Source organism: Columba livia, chromosome Z (genome assembly GCF_036013475.1).
Source record: "Columba livia isolate bColLiv1 breed racing homer chromosome Z, bColLiv1.pat.W.v2, whole genome shotgun sequence".
In the NCBI taxonomy this organism is placed as follows: Eukaryota; Metazoa; Chordata; class Aves; order Columbiformes; family Columbidae; genus Columba; species Columba livia.
The window spans coordinates 12314327-12339266 of record NC_088642.1 but is presented as its reverse complement, the minus strand read 5'-3'; the positions used below and the strand labels follow the sequence as shown (position 1 = coordinate 12339266).

Here is a 24940-nt window from a genome sequence, read left to right as displayed (position 1 = left end):
GTCACCCTCACTGTGAAGAAGTTTCTTCTCAAATTTAAGTGCAACCTCTTGTTTTCCAATTTGTACCCATTACCCCTTGTCTTACCATTGGTTGTCACTGAGAAGAGCCTGGGTCCATCCTCGTGACACTCACCCTTTACATATTTGTAAACATTAATAAGCTTTCATCTCACTGGGGTTACAGAGGCATGGTGGGATAGCTTGCATAGCTAATGCTACAATGGATGGCTAAAGGCTGTCAGAAAGGATAGGCTGCCAAGGTCAGGAGGAGGGGTTGTACTCTGTGCAAAGAATGACTCAAGTGCATGGAGCTTTGGGAACAGGCAATGAGCTAGCTGAGAGTTTATGGGCAGGGATGAGAAGACACAGTGTAGGGATACAGATATTATTGAGGTAGGCATCTGATCAAAAAGAGGACGTGATCAAGAAGAGGAGGGAAATGATGCTTTCTGGAGGAAGCCTCATGATCATAAGCCCATTACTTATCGGGAAATTCAACCACCCTAATTCCTTCTGGAAGGGTGGTATGGTGGGGCGCAACCAATTGATTTCTGGAGTATCTTGATGATTTCCTGATAGTAGTGATCAATAAGCTGAGCTGCTAACAAACATCCCCAGCCTCTAGTGAGAGGACAACTTCTAGAAAGCAGCTTTGTAAAAAAAAAAGAGACCTAAGGGTCCTCCTGACAGACAACAAACTGAATACAAGTCAGCCCTTGCAGCTGAGGCCACCAGCTGCCTACTGGGCTGTATTAGAAAGAGTGCAACCAGCAGAGGTCAGGGAAAGGCCATTTTTAAGATGACACTTGGGGGTCTCTGCACTTTTGATCTCCTCAGCACATGACACCTACGGACACGTGCAGTCTCATGGAGGTCCACCAAGATAATAGGTGAGTGAAGGACATGACATGAAGAGAGGCTTGAGAGAAATCAGTTTGTCTAGTTTTAACAAGAGGAGGCAGGCTAATGGAAGAGCTTACTACTGTCTTCATCTGCCTAATAGGATTTCAGAGAAAACTGAGACAGTCTTTTCTTGAAGAAGACACACGGTGATAGGACAAGAGGCAACAGACAAGTCATTACACAAGAAATTCCAACAGGTATAGTAAAACTTTTCACTGTACGGGTTGTCAGACACTGAAACAGGTTTCCTACAGAGTCTGTGGCATCTCCATCCTTGGATTCATTCAAAATGTAACTGGTCAGACCTTAAGTAATCTGGTCTAGTTGGCCTTGCTTTCAGTAGAGGTTTGGACTAGAGATGTCCAGAGGTTCTTTCTGACCTAAATTACTTCAATTAATTGAACTTGTAACAGCATAGCTTCCTCTTCAAGTGGCACTGGTGTTATTGCTGGCATCTCCTACAGAAAGCTTTGCTACATGTAGACAGGAAAAGGATCCTAACAGAGCTTTAGGAGCAGCCATTAAGACAAAGTGCTGTGAAATAACAATACATGGTACTAGTATGTGTTTTTCTGAAAAGCAGAATTTTAAACAGATACTTGGGTGATAATAATGTCATGCATGTTGAGAGGAAAGGTGGTAGACTGTACGTGCTTCAGTATTTATTTTGAAATGTGAATGCAGCGACTTCACTGATTATCAGAAATCAGAATCAGGAACAACCTATACTCTGCCCTCCTGTCCACAGTGCTGTGCTGCTCCTGCTTTCACCTAGGTAGATGAATAACTTTCTTAATGTGAATTTAATGGGAATTATCCACATGTACAAACATGTTTGTATACTTGAGTACGTGCATGATTAGAGTCCTGAAAAGCACTTTTGAATAGATAGGTTGGGGGCAGAGGTCAAACAAGGAAGAGCAACAACAGAGAGAACACACAAAACCAAAACCAAAAATGTCATATATCAACAATGACATTTTTCATTCAAAATTACTATATATCAGCAAGATTATACAAAGAAAAAATAATATATATATACACTTTTTTTTAGCATTTGCCTTTGGCTGCACATTGTGAATGTTTAATTTGTGTGATCCTTCATCCAGGATCATTACAGATATTCTAATTCTAGTTGCTTTACTTTTAAGTAAACTATTCATAAATAGACTACAAATGAAAAATTCAAAAGGCTCAAGCGTAAACTTGTCAGCCTTCATTCAGTTTGAAACAGCATTATACACTGCTACTGTAAAAATTTATTTATGAGTCTTTTTTTGAGGATAACTAATGAAAACACTTTGAACTCTCCCTTTTGTCTCTATAACAGTTCAAAATCTAAGACGAAGTTTTACTAAAAAAGTTACTGAAAGCTCTAAGGTGAATCCTTCCAAGAGAAAATATAAAGGAGTATTTGTAGGTAAGAATTGCCATATTAATGTGAAGAATCCAGCCTCAGATTCATTACATTCTGAATGAGTTCTCCTTATTCTAGTAAGCTTCTATAGATATAAATGGTCAATCCATGCACTATTCCCAGTTGTCCTAAAGTAGTTTACCTCTGACAGACAGTATTTGGATTTATCACCAAGATCCCTCTCAAAGGCTCCAGAATTAATTTTGTCCAGCACAAGTTAGAAAACCTGTTGAACTTTCTCAAGACTTTTTTTTTCAAAAACAAAGCTTAGAGTAAAAAAAAAAACTTTATCACCTCATATTCTTCCACTATATGCAATAATAGTTGTATAATAAATTACCACAGAATTTAGCGAAGTAGATAGCAAAGGTGAAGAAATATATTGGGGGGATGCAGAGTAGGTAGGAAAAAAGATAAATAGCAATTGAATAAATTTTTTTCCAATAAAAATAATTATTTCCCTTTTGCTTTTTTTATCTCCTCACTGCCATTATTAAATGTTTCTGCCTGCCTTACAGTTTCTTTATGTAGGATAAATAAAGTTGCATGTTACCAACAGATCAAGTTTCAGCACAATGGGTTTCTCACATTCTCATGGGAAAGCATTTTGCTACAATGTAGGAAGTTCAGTTTTTTCAGCTACATTTATCCTGAAAAATTGCCATTTCTCAACAGAATCAGAAAAAAAAGAGAGATCATTTTCTAGGTGGGTGGTCAGCACCACCCAGCCTGTAATAGTCCTACTATTAGGTATGCTGAAGAGAAGCCAAAGCACCTCCAACATTTGGGAAAATAAACAAACCAAGAGCTAAGGCAAGCAAGCTGTACTGCTACACAGCAGCGAGATTTCCTACAGAGGCAAAGAGTATGCAAAACCTCAGTTCCTTACTGCAGGCACAAAAAAATCGGAATGGATATGTTACCTACAGAGATAAATCTGCCTTTTCCAATGTGACATTGGAGCATCCTATTTGGCAAGAAGCCAATGGCAAATCAAATCCTCTCTTCTGTTTCTTTTCCCATATATTCAAGTTACCTATTCCACTACATATATAATCCATTAATGATACAGTAGCTCCGTGTACCCATCTGGTATCATCCAATACCACATGCTTTGGGGTTTGATTCTGTTTAGACTAGATATTAAGAAAAACTTCTTTATGTAAATGGTTGTCAGGCATTGGAACAGGCTGCCCAGAGAAATGGTTGAGTGACCATCCCTGGAGGTGTTTAAAAGATGTGTAGATGAGGTTTGTATGGACATGGTTTAGTGATGGACTTGGCAGTGCTAGGTCAATGGTTGGACTCAATGATCTTAATGGTCTTTTCCAACCAAAATGATTCCATGATTCTATGATGCTCATAGCACAACACTAGTTTACTAACCTTATCGAATTAAGAGAGGAGGATTGTCTCAGGTCTGAAATAAATTACAGAGACTGAAACATATTTGTTTAATTTCTATAAAGGTTTTATTCATTTTTATGAAAGTAAATAGTTACATGTAGTTCTGAAACATGCACAGTTCACCTAAGTTGCATGGCAAAGAAAAATTATCAGCTGTACTTGGTTTTGTTACTAAATGTAATAGTTAAAACATAATGATCTTAAAACATTGCAGACAAATTTCACATTTACAACTCTCCTCACTTTGGCCATAAATATGCTACACAATTAAAGAAAAATGTTTTGTTTGGTATTTGTTTATATGTTATTAAAAACTATTTTCTGTGATGTAATAAAGCCATTTGTACTGGCATGAGCTGAAGTCAGAGGCTCCTTTTCATTGGAAGTGCACACAGAAAGATAAGAGAAAGTAAGGGGAAAGGAGAAGGGACAAAAGAATGACAACAACATGAAAAATAATTGCAGCTTCATTTTCACCATTGTTTTTGTTTGCAGTCTGATGGCTAAACATCATAAACAGAGCTCCCATGGTCTCAGCTGACATTTTGAGACCTAGAAAACATTTCTGCTAGGCTGCTGCTTACAAACTACCTATTTGCTTACAGAAGGTCACATGTAGTCAACTTTTTTGCTGTTTTTATTAATTTGTTAAGAGAGGTGAGCAGTGTCATAGCAAGAAATGAAGATGACACAGTATCTAGTGATTAAAGAGCAGAGTGAGCTAGTGAAGATGATCCACTGGAGAACTCAGTGCTGATTAGTATAACTTTGTGGAAAATCTGAACTGTTCCTGTGCAATTCAAATCCTAAATGAATCATCATCATCCACAACAACAACAAAGAGCCTAGACAGCATTTTGAATTGTTTGGTGAAGATCAATGCTCAATGGACAGATGCAGTCCCAGGCAAAAAGGTGAAGAATCATGAGAAGTACAATAACAAGTAACTAGGGAGTTAGAATTCTGCAATATAAATCAATTGTATGGAACCATCTACACTACCACACATAACTACTGCCAATTTTGCTCGGAACAGGCGCTGCAAAATGGTGACACTGAGAAATATGCACAGAAGACAACAGAGAAGACCACTGACCTCGGAAGTGAGGCTACATAAGGAGAGACAACAAAAAAATGACACAATGGAGGAATGATATAAAGAAAATTAGAACTTCAATCCTCCTTTGCCTCACAACATAAGAGCAAAATGACAGCATTAGAAGGCTGATAAATTAAAAATCTTACTAAATTATATACTTTTCTGAACAACATGTGATTACTTTATAGAATTTGTTGCTGTATTAAGGGTAGAATCAGAGAAGAGTGTGCATGGGGACTGGTGTCCTGGAGAGGGTCAGACAGTCTCTAGCTAGTGTGACTGATTGAAATGGGATGGGGAGGTGGAGGGAAGTAAAATATACTAGGTCTATGCTTTGCATTTCAAGAGCCCTAAAAAATGAAATTAGAAAATTACTTCATCTGTGGCTAGGAGGCACATTATCCCTGATCTCCTCAGTGTAAGTTTTCTTGTGTCTTTTGCTGAAGTATCTGATTTAGACAATGTGAGAGGGAGAGGACTAGCTAAAGAAGTAACAAACATCATTATACTCATTACAGTAGTCTTCAAGATCTAAATACATATTTTGGAGATGACTTTTGCATCTGAAGTTGTAAGTATCTGCATTGTTTCCAAATCTTTGCCTTCTACAAAAGGAGTCACACCAGCCACTTATGTGTTTGTTAACTTTGTAATGACTGTAAGGTGCAAAAACATTCAGTGTAGACCTCCATGAATGAGATATAAACTAGAATACATTTGCAGGTATTTGCAAGAGACTATATGGCACAATAGGAAGTACACAATCAACAGTTAGTGAAATTAACGTTGTATATGAACTACAGGATGCCAAATGGAATGATAACAGCCCAAAATGTTAAGAAACATATATGTGTAGGTTCCCAGACTGCCCACAGAAGACAGCAGAGGAATGTGTAGCTCATGTTTGGATCCATGTTTGGTGCCATTCATCCTGAGGATGTACCATCACCATCATGCACTGTCATCCATGTGCTCGACATAATGCATTAATAATATTCACAGAATGTTAGGGACTGGAAGGGACCTCAAAAGCTCATCCAGTCCAATCGCCCTGCCGGAGCAGGAACACCCAGATGAGGTTACACAGGAATGTGTCCAGGCGGGTTTTGTATGTCTGCAGAGGAGACTCCACAATCTCCCTGGGCAGCCTGTTCCAGTATATTCCATTACCCTCACTGTGAAGAAGTTTCTTCTCATATTTAAGTAGAACCTCTTGTGTTCCAGTTTGAACCCATTACCCCTTGTCTTATCATTGGTTGTCACCCAGAATAGCCTGGCTCCATCCTCATGACACTCACCCTTTATAAACATTAATAAGGTCACCCCTCAGTCTCCTCCAAGCTAAAGAGCCCCAGCTCCCTCAGCCTTTCCTCATACAGGAGATGCTCCACTCCCTTCATCATCTTTGCTGCCCTGCTCTGGACTCTCTCCAGCAGTTCCCTGTCCTTCTGGAACTGAGGGGCCCAGAACTGGACACAATATTCCATATATTAAGCAGACATGAATTAGAATACTCATACACAAAGTCCGAGGTGAGAAAAGGCTCCGGTCTGATCAGCATTGATCAGGGCAAGTTGAAGTTTAGAGTCTCAGCAGCATACTGGAACATTTAAGACTTTTAACAGACCTTACCTTGTCTGCAAAATCTATGTGGTTCTGTATGATAGCTCTGTAATAAGTGGCTGTCCTCACAAAATCCTGCATCATATTCTGTTGTTGAGACAGACAGCCATAAAACTAAAAGGAAAGGAGGAGAGGAAAAACAGAAAAGAAAAAAAAAAAAAAAAAAGATAAAGCCCAGCTTCTATCAATCTTACCTTAAATTACTTAGTAATTAAGTTACCCAAGTCCTAAGCACCCTCTCAATAAACCTCAGCTACCTAATTGACCTGGTTACTAAAGCCAAGCAAACAGTAACTTAGATTTCACAAACTGGCACTGAAGTTTCATTACCTGAAAATACTGAGCAGCAGATGCTTCCTCTGTTCGCTGACTGAACACAGAGTACTTCTTCCGGCTACAGCATCTCTGCAATGCATTTGAAAATGTGTCATATTCTGGAAAAGAAAAATAGAAAATACTTGAATGTAGCAAAAATTACAAGGATAGTAATTGAAGACAGACATCCAAAGACAAGATAAGAACACATTCAGTCACACTTGAAAGGAATGTTTCATTTGGCTTATGATGTCCATAAATACACAGCAAACAGTTTCAAATTTCATTAAACGGGCAAGTGATCCTGCAAATACCTGGTCACGACTAAAAGATTTTAAGGAGCACCCAGATGCATTCAACAGTGTTGTCAAGGAGTCTCTATTCAGGTTAGCTAACTCCTGGTGACCTCTAAGTGAGGACTGGTTGAACATAAAGCCTCAACCTGCTGTTTCAGGTTAATCTACACAAACCAATCCAAGCTACACACAAAGAAGCACTGAGGGTTATTGAGAAACATGTGGATTTGAGTGAGGAGGTTTATAACTAAGAACAAAATATTCAAATTCAATTGGCCTAAAAAGCCAGGCTGAGGACCACATTTTCTTCCTTTAGAAGAAATCTAGCTAAAAAAGCTGACAGGTATAGCCCTTGGGCTTCTGTAGACTAGGTCACTTCACACATTAGATAAGTAACACAAAAAATCATGTGGACCTGTAAAACAAATAACACAGAGGCTTTTGTGCCCAGCTTTTAAGATTAAACCAGCTCCACGAGCAAAAAGTAGTTCCATGATGTTCAAAAGAAAGGTACATGACAATAAGTGGAGAAAATATCTAGAAAAAAACACTACAAGGAATAATTGTCAATAGGGAACATAGCTTACAACAATAAAATCAGGGATGGAAGTTTTGCATCTTCTGTTCATACAAAGACAAGAGAAGACAGGGAGAGCAGACCACACTACATTTATAATTTGCTAAACCAGAGAGACAGGAAACTCCTACAACAGTTCATGACAAGGAAGAGTGGTCAAAATTACAGACAATGCCAATCTTCTCCTGGAAGATGCAAAAATCAGCTTAAAACATATTAGTCTTTCTGTTCTTTCTCTGCATGAAAAGACAAAACCAGAAGAAAGTCTGACACTGGACAGTGGAGATTTTTTCCAGGTAATTACACATTGCCTTAATCTTCTCCCTTTTTTTTTTTTCCTATCTGAAGGTAAGAGATGATATTACAGATTCAGTGACATGCTTGACTCCTTTCTTTTCTAGTCAACCTTCAACATTATTTTCATGCCTCTGCAGAGACTATTTAATAACCCAGAAGACTGTCTTTAGTCCTTGTTGTCTAGGAATGACAATGAATTTCAAAATCACAACACTAAAAAAAACCCTGGAAAAGCTTGCCTAGAGAGGTTATGCTGTAGAAGTTTTTTTCCTTGGAACTTTTCAAAACATTACTGTACAAAGCTCTGAGCAACATGGGGCTGAACCTATTTTGCAAAGGAAGCTTCACCAGATGACCAAATGACTCGTTTTCCAATTAATTCTTTGATTATTATCAGACACTTAATTCTGTTGAAGCTGAACAGGTCAAACTGATTGCTGCACATGTCCAATGCCCACCAGTGTTTGCAACAGCCACATAAACGAGTTAACACAGGAAAAGCATCTAGAAATCTCAGAGCCACTTTGTGACAGTAGATTAATTTAGAGACTGGAGTATGACACAGAACCAGTTTCTGCCCCAGAGGTGAGAAGTTAGGGATTACAAATGTGATCAGAAGGAAAAACCTTCCTGCTTTTTTAAGTCATTCCAGAAGCAGCACGTCCTACCACTCTTTTGAGACTAGCAAATGCTGGATTTCACAATTGCTGCAAATTGCAGACGTGTAATTATAGTTAAGGCATTGAATAAGTTCTCCTCTCAACAAGTTGCACCTCATTGTTTACACAATAAAACTCTGCAAGAGTTTCAAGCTGCAAGATTAAATACATTTGTGAATTTAACTGCTTTCTAAATTAACTCAAATAAAACAAGATTCGGGTAATCAAACTCTATTTTTTTTTTTTTTTAATTTTCTGAAAAAAAAAAAATCACTACTTTAGACAGAAACTAGCAAGCAACCATGGAGCCATTTGGTCCTTTACTTCACCAAATTTATTATGTGACACAAATTCCTAGGTGTAAACTGCTGAACAGCACCCTTGCAACCTGTGGGTCTTGAGGCGTATCAACCAGTTGTTCCCGTGTACACTGCTTTGGTTTGTATGACCGAATAGTCTCAGTGGACGCTATCTGGAATTTGTTTGGATGAAATTAAACCAAATTATGCACTCCAGGAATAAACTTGGACAGGCAATAGCCATTTAGTCTATGTGACCAGACTAGATCTAATCCAAAGTAAACACACTTTTCATTCTTGCCTCCTTCCCTCCTCAAATGAGAACAGTCTGCATACCAAGGCCCCAGCACCAATTGTTCTGTTCTACAAACTTGTTCTGTCTGGACTGTGTGACTTGCTAATGGAATCATAGCTCATTAGATCCATATGCCATTACATGAAATAATAATTTGGGGAAAAAAATAAAATCACAGCAAGACATACCATGTTCCTTTACTTGAATTAACTGCAGTAACAGCATGTATCTTTACACATACAAAACTCAATGTATACCTTTAATATATTTCACCTATATATATATATACATCTACAGACCCACACTCATATGTCTCTAGGTCAGTTCTGTATGCGGAGATACACAAGTACTATATGTTAGAAATAACAGAAAACAGTAAATAACACCTTTTTCCCCACCTGTACTGTGCTTCTATGCAAGCAGCACAGGTATTAGAGCTGGCACACAATTTTCAAGGTGAGTTGAACTAGAAAAATAACACCTACAGACACCAGCCATTGGCATGTCAAATGCCTGGATGTACTGTGAAAGTGCCTGGAGACCAGTGTTATGAGGTTTGAAAGGAACCTGCCTTCTACCACAACCCTGAAACAACAATTCATCCTGTGCTCAAGAACTAATTCCATGCTAAATTAAGCAGCTTATTTCCACTAAGAAGCAGAGAGCGGCATACCAAGTCTGTCACAGATGAGTTACAAACTGGTTGGTTGGTGTATTACAGATAGATGATCTTTGTTTTTGAAAGAAAAGCCTGTAGGCTACTAACTTTCATTTTTATTGCCTGCTTGATCATACTCAGATGTTTAACATATGTTCAGCAGGAAATGAAAGATACAGTCTATGACTTATGATTGTCTACATGCTGGAACCAGAACAGCAATTCTCTGTGTGGGCACAAGCAGGGCATGAATTTCCCTCTCTCCCCATTCCTCACTCCTAATCTTTCTCTATGTTTTTATAAGACAGAAGACTTAAAAAACCTTATTGCATTTTCCTAACTATCACTTTTAACATATGATAAAGGACCTTTCAGTACATTTTTGAATAACAGAATTATTTTTATTTATCATGCACACTTGCAAATACATAAAACTGAGGGTAACACCTACACGTCTACACAGCAAACATCAAAAGGTTAGCTTCAACTTATTTGGAAAAACATAAAACTTCCTCAAGACTAGACAATGTTTGATTTACCCAACACATAGAAGAAGGTACCAGCAAGCTGTTTCTATGGCATGAGGAAATAATATTCTACAAGTAACTTTCAGATTAATGCGGCAGCCAATACATTCCATTTAATATCAACAGGTTTGTAATTTAATCTGAACAGACTTTACTTTGACCAATCCATTATATTTCTGTCATTTTATCCATGAGTTGTTGCATGGATTAACAGGCCATTTCACTTTATTTTCTGCTGAGTTTTAAAGATGGAAAAATATAGAAAGCAATCATTTTTTCACATTAACAAGCAAAATCAGAAATGATACATTAAGAGACTTATCTATACTGTTATTATCTTTTCACAATACGTAGCTTTATAAATGAATTAAACACAAATCACGAAGGAATATAAGCTAGAGAGGACTGAATTTACCACTTACCACTTTCCTCTCAGGAAAAACAGCAGACTGTACAGAAATCAGCTGGATTTTTTACAAATACTTGTTTGTAGAGGTGGTGAAGAGCACTAAGAGAAACTTATTTTGCCTTGGGATCCCAAACTATCAATGCCTTTTGGAATCAGAACTGTCCTAGGTAGGCAGGACATAGTAGAGATTGCAGACTAAAGAGTACTGACAAACTTGCCTGACTCCTTAATTATGAACAGTGAGCTAACAAATTGCTAAACAACCTAATCTCAATTATTGCTTCAATTATGATGTGGGTTTCTGTAAGAGACATTATTGTATTGCAGTCTCAAGAGAAATTATAATAACTTAATGGAAGCATAACACTGATCTGTAACATTCAGATACATACATTTGAAAAACAAAACCAACAACAAAACGGAAACTCACAGTCATTCTCAGCTTACATTCATACTGTTTTAGCGAGGCAAGAGGTTGAAAATGTGAATAGTTTTTCCTGACAGATACAGATGAAAAGCTGTAACCAGGTAGGACTTCAAAGGCCACCAAGATTTTGCACCCAAGAGAAAATACAGTTAGTCTAAAATCTGTATTTTCTAGTAGAATGGGACTCAAGAGTTCATGTATTGTGTCTACATGATACAGGACTAGCAACTCATTGCACAAACAAACCCATCTAAATCCAAATTCTCATCCTTTGATGCTTTGAAACATGTATGTGTCTTTAAATAAGCTGCCAAAAAAAAATCTAATTGCTTTGTGCATCAGTTTCCACAAAATATAAAATTAAAATAACTATAATAGCCTCCTGGAAATCACCAGGCCTACTGATGTAGGCTGCTATATAAGAATGCCTGTTTACTACTAAAGAGGAAGCTGTATGTTACTTATAGTCACACAATTTCAAAATGAATTGTGGCCATGCTGCACACTACTCGGAATAGATATGCAGCCTTCAGAATACCCTTGCATAAAAACTAAGAATGCTTTTCCAAAATCCAATATAAGGACATGAGGATATCACATATTAAAAAGTCTCAGCTGTTGGATTTACAAAAACACATTGCATGGAACTATAAAAATACAGATCTCAACATTCTACTAAGATACAGTCCCATTTCTACAAGAGTGAGTTTCTCTTTCAGCATCACTAAACACAAAATACTTATCCTAAGAACTGTAGGTGTATGCTAAACTACCTCAATTAACTATACAGATGTACAGATCTGTAAGACAATTTCCGAATGGGGAGCAAGAAGTGGCAGATTTCCCACAAAAAGCATTTGCGAGTTATATGAGTTTACAAAGTAATTTGAATGTGTTGTCTGCTCTTCCTTTCTTCAGAAAATTAATCTGCATTTGTTTTGCAAAAATGTTATGTTCGCTACATGAATGGTCCATACTCCACAAAAGGCAGCTGGAATGGGCTAGTAGCAAATGAAGTCGCACAAATTATCATAACAAAATGTAATATTTAAATTAAATATTAAATTAAATATTTAAATTAAATAATAGTCAAATATGAAACAGAAATAGAAGATAACAGATTTTAACATTAATTTTACCAACACAGGGAGGAGAAGATACTCAGAAGTCCAAGATGTACTTACCAGCTTGTGACCTGAACTGAAGCAAGGCACTATTGTATCCCAATGTAATCAACACAGACTGTCTTCCCACACGACAGTATTCAGTGTCTCTGTTAACCAAGCATTTAAACACACAGACTCCATCAGCTGAAGGGAAAAAAATACTTTAGAAAACTTTTAGCAATTAAAACCAAAACTATATAAAGAATTAGATGTCCCTTTTGATTAAAAATATGTACATAAGCATGTGTCTGAAGTACACAACTTGGTGAAAATACACTTTATCTGACGTTTCTTAAGGCAATTTTCCAGCAACCAACAATTTCCATCACACTCATCATCCATAGTTTCTTGAAGTCGCCCTGTCCCCAGATGAAGGAAAGAGATTTGACCGAATTAATTTTTACCTGAATCCTAACAAGGTCTTAACATTTTTTAACGCTTCTTTTGCTTCTGCAACTGTATGTGCTGATGTACTGATAACATGATAACAGAGACGCTGCTCTGGCAAATGAAATGGCAGTGTAAAGAGTTGGGGATCAATTACATTGACTAAATGAGGAGAATTAAACTAGCTTTGTCCAGCAAACACACATTACAGACCACACCATGTATGACAACTATCAACAAATCTACTGTGTGAGAAAAAATGATGCAATTTTTCAGACAATGATGAACCCGCGAGTACTAGGAACAGGCACAGTAGAGGGTAAGCCTGTATGCTGGGCTCTTTGGGGAGGGGGATCCAAAATCAGAGGCTTCCATGGAGCGGTACATCAGCACACATTGTCTCACCATCATCCTTGCAGCTCTCAGGAGGCAACTGTGTGAGCACATCAAGCAAGATGCACATTGTCACTTTCAGAAACCTGACAGAGGTCCGAAAGGAAACTTCATGCAAATAGCAGTTATGGACATGGTATACGATATGTAAAGCTTTTAGGTTATCAAGGTTTTGTATTACGGATATCTTCATCACTCAAGCAGCAAAGCTTTGGGACTTAATACCCCTGGATCATTCTTTCATGCATTTTAGCCTACTTTGCTGACAACAACTGTTTATTATGCATCTCCCACACACATTTTATCCTTCTGGAGATAAACAATACAACCACACACACGCACACAAAACAAAAACTAAACAAAATGGCAACAACCAACCACCACCACCACCACCAGAAAACAGAACCAGAAAAAAGCAAACCAAAATGTTTAGGACAAAATAGAAACAAAAAGAAAACTAAAAGCAAAAGTTCACAAACTGGCAGTAACACAGAAAAATTATACACTGCAATATACTAAAGGGCATGCAAGAAGAAAAACTGAAGGAAAGCCAGAATGAAGGGGAAGAAAATACACATCTTGAAAAGCAAGAGATGTAATAAATATATTATTATTATTAAAAGCTACTAAAAATCTATCTATGGTTTGTTAGCAAATTTCACAGACCAGAGTGAGAAGGCATACATATGCATATACCATACAGGCACCCCGTGCATTTCTGTAAGCCTTATACTTCACAGCATCTGCTGTGATGAGAAGTGAACAGAACAGACAGAAGGACTACTATGATGTTCCACACACCAAGCAAAGTTTAATCACACGTAAACAGACCTGGGAATGATTTTTAAATCTTTGACGTTTTGCATGAAGAATTAGGATAAATTCCTGCCTCATTTCATGTGTGAGGTCCAAAGACAGAGACTGTTATGCAGAAAACTGTGCACAAAATAGGGCTGGAATGAGTCCTGCCTGATAACTTACCACACGAATATAATAAAATCTTCAAACAAAAAAATTTGTGTATTCATTCTCAGAATACATTTTAAATTCAGAATATGTAACATGGAAGAAGTCTTTACAGAGCAGGATGAAAATATGTTGATTTTTTTTTTCTTATTCAGGTCTTCATTTTGAGTGAGTTTTGTGTGTGTTTGGTTGGTTTGGTTTGGTGTTTTTTTCACCTGTTAAACAGTCCAAGTGTTTCATAAGATCACACACAGGACCTTGGTAGATCCTCATTATAAAGATATTCATTAAAAGGAGTTTCAAAAGTTTGCTGCATCAGAAGAATAAAGATTATGTTATACATGGCCTCTTCATGGTGATTATTTCAGACTAAACAAATCCTTCAATAGTTAGCACAGTATTGCTCAATAGCTGTGTTAACAGCCAGTCATCCTAAAGAAACATGATTATCAGCATGTGAGAGCTGAACACCACCCTGCAAAGCACAGAAAACTTTATCCCAGAATGGATATTAATTTGTTCCTGGGATAGTCACACTGTAGGGTGGTCATTCACAGGTTACATTTGATCATGGCAAAGATGATGGTACCCAGCCAAGCTCAGAAAAAGCAGCACTTCTAAAGTGGCAGAAAGTAGTCAGAAGTCTGTCAATGGCCTCAAGGCTGCTTCTTCCTTAAGTAAATGATTGGTAACCTCTGGAGAGGATTCTGACCTGGAGTTAAACAGCACCCTGATCATGGATGCCTGCATGAAAAGAAACCACCATCAGACCTTGGTTCCTGTCCCGATAAGGAAACCTATGTACACAGAGTTTGCTAAAGAAAGTAAGATGTGTCATTGGGAAGTTTCATGAGAAATTGACAGCTGAGAATATCTTAGAGAGATTAAAAAAACACAAACAATTGTGAGTTGATCTAAAAATGCAGATAGACATACTAAAATGCTTTCACTTTTATTTCTACTTATGTCCTTCTTGAAATATGCATCTATTTTGTTTATATAAATGATATTGTGTATATATATATATATATATATACTAAATTTTACTGTCTGCATGGGTTGCAATTATAAATTTATTCTACTTTAAATTCCCAATGTACAGTTAACAGTGATCACACTAAGACCATACCAAACAGGTCATATCATAGGAGTATTAAGTACTTCAAGTTTTGCTGGTTGCTTGAAACCCCTAAAGCCACAACCATCATATACAATTCAGAATCTCTACAGAAATATCGTACATTCATTTCACATATTTATTGCCAAAAAAGCAAATCCATGAATAATTAATCTGTCTGTCTATCCAGCCATGAAGGGCTGGTATTTGGAAAGCTAAAGTTCAACTAGACTTGAAACTAGAAAATAATGTCAAGAACAATGAGAAGAGCTTCTTCTACTGCATCATCTTTTTAAAAAACAAACAAACAAACAAAGACTCCCTAAGAGAGCTGATGGTAAGTCAAAGTATTGCCATTCATAAACAAAGACAAAATTCATAAACTACAATATGCACTGTTTATAACCTGGACAGTGGTACAGTGGCACCAAACATAAGGTGGTAACACTCCGTTCTTCAATGCAGCTCCTTAAAATAAGACCCCAAACTGGGAATTCCATGTCAAAGTGTTCATTTTATTTACAATATGAACAGGTTACTAAAGGAGGGTCCCAAGGACATTTCCTTTACCCTTGTCTCAGAAGTCAGTATTTAAAAAAGATACATTATTCTCTCCTAAGCCTATGGGAACAGGTCACATACAGCACCTTCTCTTGTGGTGAGAGAAATGAGTTCCCTTCCACAAGTCTTTATGTTTATTCAATATGTGAAGCAGATTTTACCAGACTTGACTGCAAGGACTGTCTTTTTGTCTCTTCCGACTATACTGTCATGCATGTAGATATAACCTTACAACTAAAATGGATTTATGAGAAACATGTCATGAACACATTAATTTCAAAATCTGTGGAATCATACAATTTGTCTTAGCAGGGTTTGAGAAAGAATTTAAGAAAATGAAATGGAAAAGAAAAAATGGCATTACACTAAGTAACAAAACAATCCCAAAACAAACAAACAAACAAATCCAAACCTTGCTACTTGCTGATGTTTGTTTGTTTGCTTGGTTTGGCTTTTTGTTTGTTGATTTGGTTTCAAAGTCCTTATAAGAGCTCATATTCAAACAACAGATAATAAACCCATCCCATCTTTTGCAGCTTTGACTCGCTAGTGTTCAAGGATACAAATGTTTCTGAACAATTCCTCTCAAAGAAATTCTAGGTTTCCAAATCTAAAAATCAAGCAAGCACATCTTCTTCTATGTCACAGCCTACTGCATACAGCACCTGCAGAACACTACAAAAAGCTTTACAAAAGTCAAGAATAGCTGTTCAGAAGAAAACCGAGCATATGACTAGCATTTTGTCTGATAGATACTAACAATAAAAAGAACATTTGTACGAAGATTTTGTCCAAGCAAAACAGACTTAATGGACAAAGCCTGAAGTCACTCCACCAAAATTTAAACACAGTGAACCTAAATGACTGAAGTTTCCAAGAAATCTATTCACAAACAAGAATGCGAGAGGGTTGAAGGTCAGTCATATACTGAGTGGCAGGGGGAGAAGGATGGAAATTGTGTTCTTTCACTTAAAGTTACTGACCAATGGATACTCTGCTTAGCCGATAGTCAAGGAAGAGGATTTAAAAACTATTAAACTCAGACAGCATGATGTGGCATTTCTCAAAGAATAAAGCAGAATTTACTTAAATAGATTCACGCCTAGCTTTCCTACATGGCCCCTATTCCAGTCCCATTTCTGAGGAAGCTGGTTTATGCAGCTGTGCTGATTGGCAATCCCATCTTTCCTAATTCTTGAATTCTCCAGCTGACTAAAATAAAATTTGGCTGACATGCCAAAACCATGCTTTTTTTTCTTCTCAGCTCACGCACGAGTCAACACCAGAGTCAACCACTGCTGGTTGTACATAAGTAGGAGATGAGGGATTCATAGTCATGCATAGCAGTGGAGTAACTTTAAGCAATCACAGAAAGGGTTGGGACAGAGAGAAGGAAGCTCTGAAGTCAGAATGAGAAAGGATGAGGAAGACACTATGATAGATGCGAACAACGTAAACTAGCTGAAGGAACACCAGGATTCATCAGTTCTGCTGTTCATAGAATAATTTTTTTAGTCAAGAGATCCTCTCAACAGTCTTATTATAACACATTAACTCAGTGTCATGGCGTTCCTCTGCATTCACTACATCAGGCAATATTGTACCATGAAGAGAGCCTAAAACCTTCCTGGCCCCTTACAGAAATTCTGCAACAGGAGAACATATAGACTCAGTGTCTGTTAATCACGTACTTCAACCACTAGATCATCTCCGAGTCAAACCCAACTTCAAATCACAACTTAACAAAACACAACTTCATTACAAGAGAAAGGTATTTATACTGTATCTACTTGTTTACTTTGAGCTCGCCTGCTTCATTGATTCTGTGTCTGTATGTTCAGGACCCTAAACTTTCCCAAATAATGGCAAAAGAGTCTCCTGCAGAAAGCCCAAAGCCATTTGCCTAGAGTTAGGCAGCATGAATCCTGCACACCATGAGGGCACTTTTCTAACTCAGAAAACACTTTTGGAAAACCAATCCACTTACTGTAAGTTGCTTATAAATGTATGGCTAAGAAATAACTTCTTATACCCCCGCAAGTGTTAGTTTCCTCAGAAGCTAATATTAGAAACAAAACACATGCAGAGGTTGCCGCTATTGCATAACCTATTAGGCATTAGGAAAACATATTTTGAATCATACAATCTACCCTTTTCTGGATAAAAAAATACATGTCTCCGGACCATCTCATTACTGCTACCAAAGCAGTTCACACAGAGGGCAATTAGCGTACAGTAATTACAGGGTACTTTTAGCCAGAAACTTATGCTGACATACAAGTACTGTCCTGTAATACAATCTTACTTCCATTTCACTTTCAGTGTAGATTGAAGAATGTACCTAGGCTTTTACAGCCAGTCATCAGCTGCTCTGCACAGTAAGCACACAATTCCAAAGTGTCACAGAATGGTTTGGGCTGGAAGGAACCTTTAAAGATCATCTAGCTCCAACCCTCCTGCCAGGCACAGGGGTATTATTCCACTAGGCCAGGTCACTCAAAGCCCCATCCAACCTTCCAGGCATCCGGAACTTCTCTGATCAACTCGTTTCAGTGTATCACCACCCTCATAGTACAGAATTTCCCCCTTATATCGAATTTAAATCTATCCTCTTTCAGTTTAAAACCTATCATAACAAGCCCTGGTAAAAAGTCTCTCTCCAGCTTTCATTCAAGCCTTCTTAAGTATAGAAAATCTGCAATAAGGTCTCCCCAGAGCCTTCTGGTGAGGGAGATGAAGGAGAGGGAGAGGGAGAGGGAGAGGGAGAGGGAGAGGGAGAGGGAGAGGGAGAGGGAGAGGGAGAGGGAGAGGGAGAGGGAGAGGGAGAGGGAGAGGGAGAGGGAGAGGGAGAGGGAGAGGGAGAGGGAGAGGGAGAGGGAGAGGGAGAGGGAGAGGGAGAGGGAGAGGGAGAGGGAGAGGAGAGGAGAGGAGAGGAGAGGAGAGGAGAGGAGAGGAGAGGAGAGGAGAGGAGAGGAGAGGAGAGGAGAGGAGCAACTGAATTGAAAACCCCCTATCTTGCTGGAAATATTTCTAAGCAGTGGCTGTTTACTTAGAAAATACATCTATTCTACCCATAAATGTCTTACAGAATTGAGCAGTAAATACTTACTTTTGTACTGGTCTTTCTCCAATTAAGATATTAAATGAACTACTGAAGACTATTTAAAAACCAAAGTGTTTTTTAAATACTTCCCCAGGTACATACTTTTTGAAACTAACTGTTAAAGTTAAAAAAAAAAAAAAAAAAAAGTTAAAACATTTAATCACCAGAAAAGGCATTTGCCACACAGAATGACTTTTCCTAAGTATGTTTTCGGGGAACAGAAAATGTAACACTTGTTGATGTTTCCCTGGAAGGTCTCTTCATCCTGTCTCCCACGACAAAATATTTTTCCTTTAAGATTTTCCTGGCCTTTATGGTTAAGAAGAAGATGATGCTTATATTAATTTAAAAATTACTGCTAATCAGCTTTAGAAGAGAGATAATTTGACACAGTTATGTACCATAAATCCCAATTTGAATACAGGTCAGCACCAACTGCATGTAGGAGGCTAATGCCAAAAAGACATTTCCAAGCACTTCACATCCTTCAACATCACATTGTCTTTTGCCATTGATGCAAACACAAAATGAAAGAAACACAGCCCTACCAACAGTGGGCTTCAAATACTCCTGCTCACTAACCACCTGTATCACACTGCCTGTTCATTCAGCTGACTCATGATGCCCATTAAGACACCAAACACCACAAAGAATGTTTACCCCCCACAACTAAGTGTAATGTAAACATCCCTCAGTAATAGTTAACCAAAGCTGGTACACTCACACAGCAAAAGACATCTTCCAAAGACACTGACTCAAGCCTGGAAGTTATCTACAGGCAACACAGTCTTGAGTTAATATGTAAGCCGAGCTTTGCGGGCAGAGCTGGTTTTTATGGTGCACTTGTCAGGGTGCAGGTGTGACAGCCCTCGAACAGAGCTCTGCCTTTGTCTGCAGTCATGCAACCCAACGAATAAAACATGGCATCACAAGCAGATCAAGAGACACCAGTTGCAAGCAGTGTTAGAAGAATACCACGGTACAGAACAATTTGTGCCAATTTTAAGAGTGTTCCTATTTATTCGGTCAGCCTCAAGAAGATTGTCATGTTGCAATAACAACAAGAGACTAGAACAAGTTACTTCTAATTACTGGTGTAACTGACACATCCAGGTTTCAAAAGCATAACTTGGTTCATAAAAAATTCTGGAGACAGAACGACAAGTTGGGATTTAGAATCATGGGCTCTAAAATTTTTCTGATACACAAGCCACCTCATCCAAACACCCACCTCTGCCTGTAATCTCAATAGTGATACCTCCTCTAAGTATTTACTGAACCATTTAAAACCTCATATCTGACTAAAACTGGCACCCATAAGGTGTAAAGAATCTCTGCGACATAGACTTACGATGGTGACCATTTAGGACAACTGCCCTCCTGGTACCCTGACTGTCTGGGATGTAGTTTCTAAGGCACTCAGAGATCAAGCAAATATGCTGAAATAACCACCAAGGGAAAATGATTTGACACACAGAATAGGAGACCTACTTTAATTGTACTACAGCAACCCTTAGAGAAATCAGGTACTTAAAAAAAAATTAATATTTATTCCGACAGACATTAAACTGAGTTTGAGAAATTTATTTCTCAATTATACACTCATATCTGTAAATGTATTAAAGAGTTTCTTTTCTACTATAAACAGACACGGTTTTATTTACTTGAAATCAGCAAGTATCAATCTCAGATAACTGTGGTAAACCACTGCAGTTTAGACACGCTGCACCAAAAAAGTGCTGGGCTTTCAAGTAAAATAGGATAAAGGAATACAATAGCACTGTATAAGCTACCTCCTCTTACTTTTAAAGGACTTAGCATAAGAAAAGCAAGAATAGCATATCATAATACCTCAGTACTGCGACTCATAAATTGATTTGATACTGCTGATGTTTACTCAGCTTGACATTTTCAGTACATCTCCTTCTTTGTAAAAAAACACTTTGGAGAGGACAGGCCTCGTGTAAAGTTACCAGATTTGCAGAAAGAGGCACCCACACTTCTTTTGTCACTTTCCAAGTCCTTTTCTAATTACAATATAGATATACTTTTATTTTTTCAAATTTTATGCCCATACATTTCTGAGAGCATCATTACATTTCAACTATAGTTTTACAAAAAGAAGACTTAAAAATAATAAGCTACCATAAAATTATCAAGGAAAAGCTGCAATGATACATGACTGTTGACCACTTGCATTTAAATCCTAACAAAAAACCAACGGTTTAAAAACCACAATATCCTCTGGACTGGAAAGCCCAATATTTTCAAAGAAAAGCAGTATTTTTTTAATGTGAATTAAAAGCAATATTTTTTAAAGAGTTAGTGAGTTCAGCACAGTAAAAAATGCCATCAGCAATTACACTGTATCCTTTGAGATACAAGCTTCTTTCATTTTTCACTCAAGACTAAACTAACATGCTACATTTAATATCTAAATATTTAGTGGCTACTACAAAGCATCATTAAATGTCAATTTAAAAAATAAAGTTTGTTTCCTGAAAACATTATATTTTAAAAATCAGAGAGAAAATGAGGAGAGCAGTAAATTAAGAATTAAAAATTTAGAATCTCTTATCTATGGATCTCTAATGAAACTAGCCTTCTGATTATGAGTGACAATTTTAAAAGAGGGAAATCAATAAATTGTAGTCAGTGGCCAATACATGTATAAGATTTGTTACATTTTAGTCAACAAGTCAGATGTATTTATCTTTTTGAGCAGTAGTGAGTTGAAGCCTCAAAGAAAGAAACAAAAGACGCAGACAAGTCTTCAGTCATCACTGATCTGTACTGCCTTATCTCAGTACCCTGCAGTAGCCATGTAGTCTCCTGCTGCTGCTTACGAAACAGAAATATCTCAGTTTATTACTTTATTGTACTTTAATTATAGCTGATATGTTTGATACAATTTTCCTACTTCAAGAATGCTTTTTGCACTTCACAAATGTTTTTAACATATTATTTGCCATTTAACCAGACAACAGTGTTACTTCATTTCTAGTCAGAAACACACAGCCACTGTACATGGCAGAGTACTGAAGTATTAAAACCAGAACATATTAACTAATAATAAAGATTGAAGAATTCTAGAAAAAAAAAAAAGAAAAAAAAAGGAACAATTTTCCATTAAATATTCCCTTCATATGTTTGACCCTAGTATCACTCTGTCTGCACCAACACTCCCTTGCATTCCTTTTATATCACACTACTATGGAAATCAAATAAGCAGACCTGCCTTTAGGAAAACTAAGTTCCTAATACAGGATTTCTGCTACAGTTTTGGAAGTGACTGTAAAGTACAGAGCATATTTGGAACATTCCGTACATGCGACAGTGTGAAATGAATGGAAAGCCTCTCTCTAGTAGACACTCTTTAGCTACCAGAAGAACCTGGTATACAAGCAGCTGGCAGTGAAATGATCAGTCCATCATGACCTCAGTGCAGATGGTTTGTTTTCCACATGTTTGTTATTAAATAGTTGCAATTTGTTTTCTAGATAAAAAGAACCTGATCCTACCGACAGATGTAGATGTAATGCCACCCATGCTACTTCCAGGAATACTGTCAACTGAAGCCAATGGCAATAAATCACAAATACTATTAATAGTACGCTTTTCTGCAGGATCAAGATTTGTGCCTGACTCACTCAAAGTTATACAGCTAAACACAAATGGATGCAAGATTTTCACATTTCTCTTTCAGATGGAGAGTTCCTAATTAATTTATAGATAGCAAGTAAGATTATTGAAAGGAGAAAATAATTTATGTTGACATTTACCTAAAGATGCAAATATATTTGAACATAGCTTCAGTTTCCCCTGGAGTTTAAATAAGTTAAAACGCACCCACAGAAAATTCAAGACAGAGCATGAAAAGATCATAAAAACAACAGAGCTAGCAACAGGACTCCTGCTAGGCTACCACAAACATGTGCAAATATCTTCTGAGAGGATTGTGACATTACTACTGTATGTAAATCCTTCTACTTATTTAAAAAAAACCCTAATTCAATCATCTGTAGTACACATAACAAAACAGTACTGGGTTTTGGGGTATAAGAGACAGAAGTGCAAGCCTAATGCACTAAATGTGCCAGCTAGTAAAATGTATGTGTGATGCCAGCTTTCAGTTGCCATGTTGTTGCCTTGACTATATACACTGATCTCTTTAGGTGGCTTTGGCTGGAGAACACGGAGAGGCAGGAGCTGATCCAGGCTCCCTTGAAGCCGATAAGAACCTTTTCACTAATATCAGTTGCCTATAAATAAAACTCCCCTGGCATCTATCCATTCATTTTCTCTGTGCATGCAATTTAAGTAATTCAGCAAAACAATCCCATGCCCCTACAAACCTGTATAACCTCCTTTTTTTTTCCCCCAAAGCAAACCCAAAAAAGTAAATTTATTTCAGAAGGAAGTACATCCTTCTCCCTCAACTAAAAGCATATCCTAAACTCAATCTAAGTATTTACTGCAGCATGTACTGGCTGACTCCTAGATTTAAAATCTTCCTGGTAAAGTGTCCTCTTCCTTAGCTTTGTGATCTAAAATCCAAAGATGATTCTTCATTCTTTCTTTCTTTTTTCTCTCATTCACCTCTATGCTCTAGTTAGGCTGGGAAATCCTTGAGAAACAACTGCGTTTATTACAAATATCTCAGCAGCACTGCAAAACATTTAAAAGCAAACACATACAAGCTAAGTAGAAATTTTCATTGACGTCTGTCACCTACCTAGAAAGTAAGGGGAAAAAATTATACAAAGTACAAAAATGGAAAATCATGCATCATTTTCCATGATAACTATTTCCATCCACACTATCTCTTCTTGACATAAGCACTAGATGTTCAAAGTTCTAATTTAGTTCATTTCAAGCTACAGCAGAAGTAATAAAATCTGAAAGTACCATTATTCAGCAAGGCATTTAATGTCTTCTGGTTCATTTAGGATTCTTAATTTATTGCCTCAAAAAGAAGATTTCCAGCAGTTTCATTTTACTAGCACATATTTAGGTCTGAGAAATTCCTACACTCTTTCTTCAAGGCCCTTATTCAGAGTTTAAGTTCAGAAAGAGCTGGAGTCATCTTATAAACTCACTCAAGAAGTCTTTAAACCTTTGCAAACCAGGCAAAGAAAGCTAACTCTGAAAACCTTCCTAGAAAGTTGTACTACTAGTACTATTATCAGGGCCATCAAACTGTACCTTAAAATGACAAGTTAATTAGTACAAGAGAATGAACCCTTTTTCCTGAATGTTCAGGTTCCTCGGGTGATCTTGAACCTGATGTTATTTAACTGTGGGAGGGACTTTGCTCCCCCAGTGCCCATCTTGCAGTCCATCCAAGTAAGAGGTGTGGGAAGCATGGTTGCTAGCAAAGACTGAGGCAAAAGAGTTGTGGACTACCAGTCTTCTCCTCATCCACTATTACCAGTTTGCCAGCCTCGCTCATTATGAGGGAACACTTTCTTTGACCTTCTTTTTCTAGCTGAAGCACACATGGAAGCCCTTCTCACCATTCCTTGTGTCATTCCTTGCCAAGTTCATCTATAGGTGTGCCTTGGCCTTCCTGACCCCACCCCTACACAATCGGGCAGTATCCCTATACTCTTCCCAGGATACCTGTCCCTGCTGCCACCACCTCTGCATTTCCTTCTTGCCCTCTTTTTTGACCAGCAGGTCTCCAGTCATGCATGCCAGTCTCTTGTATTCCTTTCCAGATTTCTTAGAACTGGGGATTGAGAGCTTTTCATTCTATGGAAGGCACCCTTAAAAATCTGCCAGCTCTGTTCTACTCCCTTGGTTCCTGAGTACAGTTTCCCAGGGGGTCCTATTGACTAACTCATTGAAGAGCTGGAAGTTGGGTTCCTAAACTTCATGGTTCTGACTTTACCCTTTGCCTATCCCACATCCCTCAGGAATGAAAACTCCACCAGTGCATGATCATTGCAGCTGAGGCTGCCTCCAATCTTGGTGTCACTGATCAGCTCACTTGCACCGGTGACCAACAGGTCCAGTAACGCACACCCTCTGGTAGGG

The 24940-nt window shown here is 37.8% G+C and overlaps 1 protein-coding gene across 4 annotated transcripts in view; it reads right to left on the bottom strand.

Moving 5' to 3' along the window:
• LOC102097653 (histone-arginine methyltransferase CARM1) overlaps window positions 1-24940 on the bottom strand; it is a 61053-nt gene that overhangs the window by 30375 nt on the left and 5738 nt on the right. For 3 of the 4 annotated variants that reach the window (XR_010469212.1, XM_065047238.1, XM_065047236.1), the window contains exons 2-4: window positions 12393-12518; window positions 6780-6883; window positions 6459-6563 (exon numbers count right to left, since the gene is read on the bottom strand). Coding sequence is in view for 3 of the 4 variants with exons in the window: in XM_065047238.1 (XP_064903310.1) it covers window positions 6459-6563; window positions 6780-6883; window positions 12393-12518 (335 nt within the window). In the remaining variant the exon portion in view is untranslated. The remainder of the gene's footprint in view (window positions 1-6458; window positions 6564-6779; window positions 6884-12392; window positions 12519-24940) is intronic. The other variant, XM_065047237.1, reaches the window with a different exon arrangement.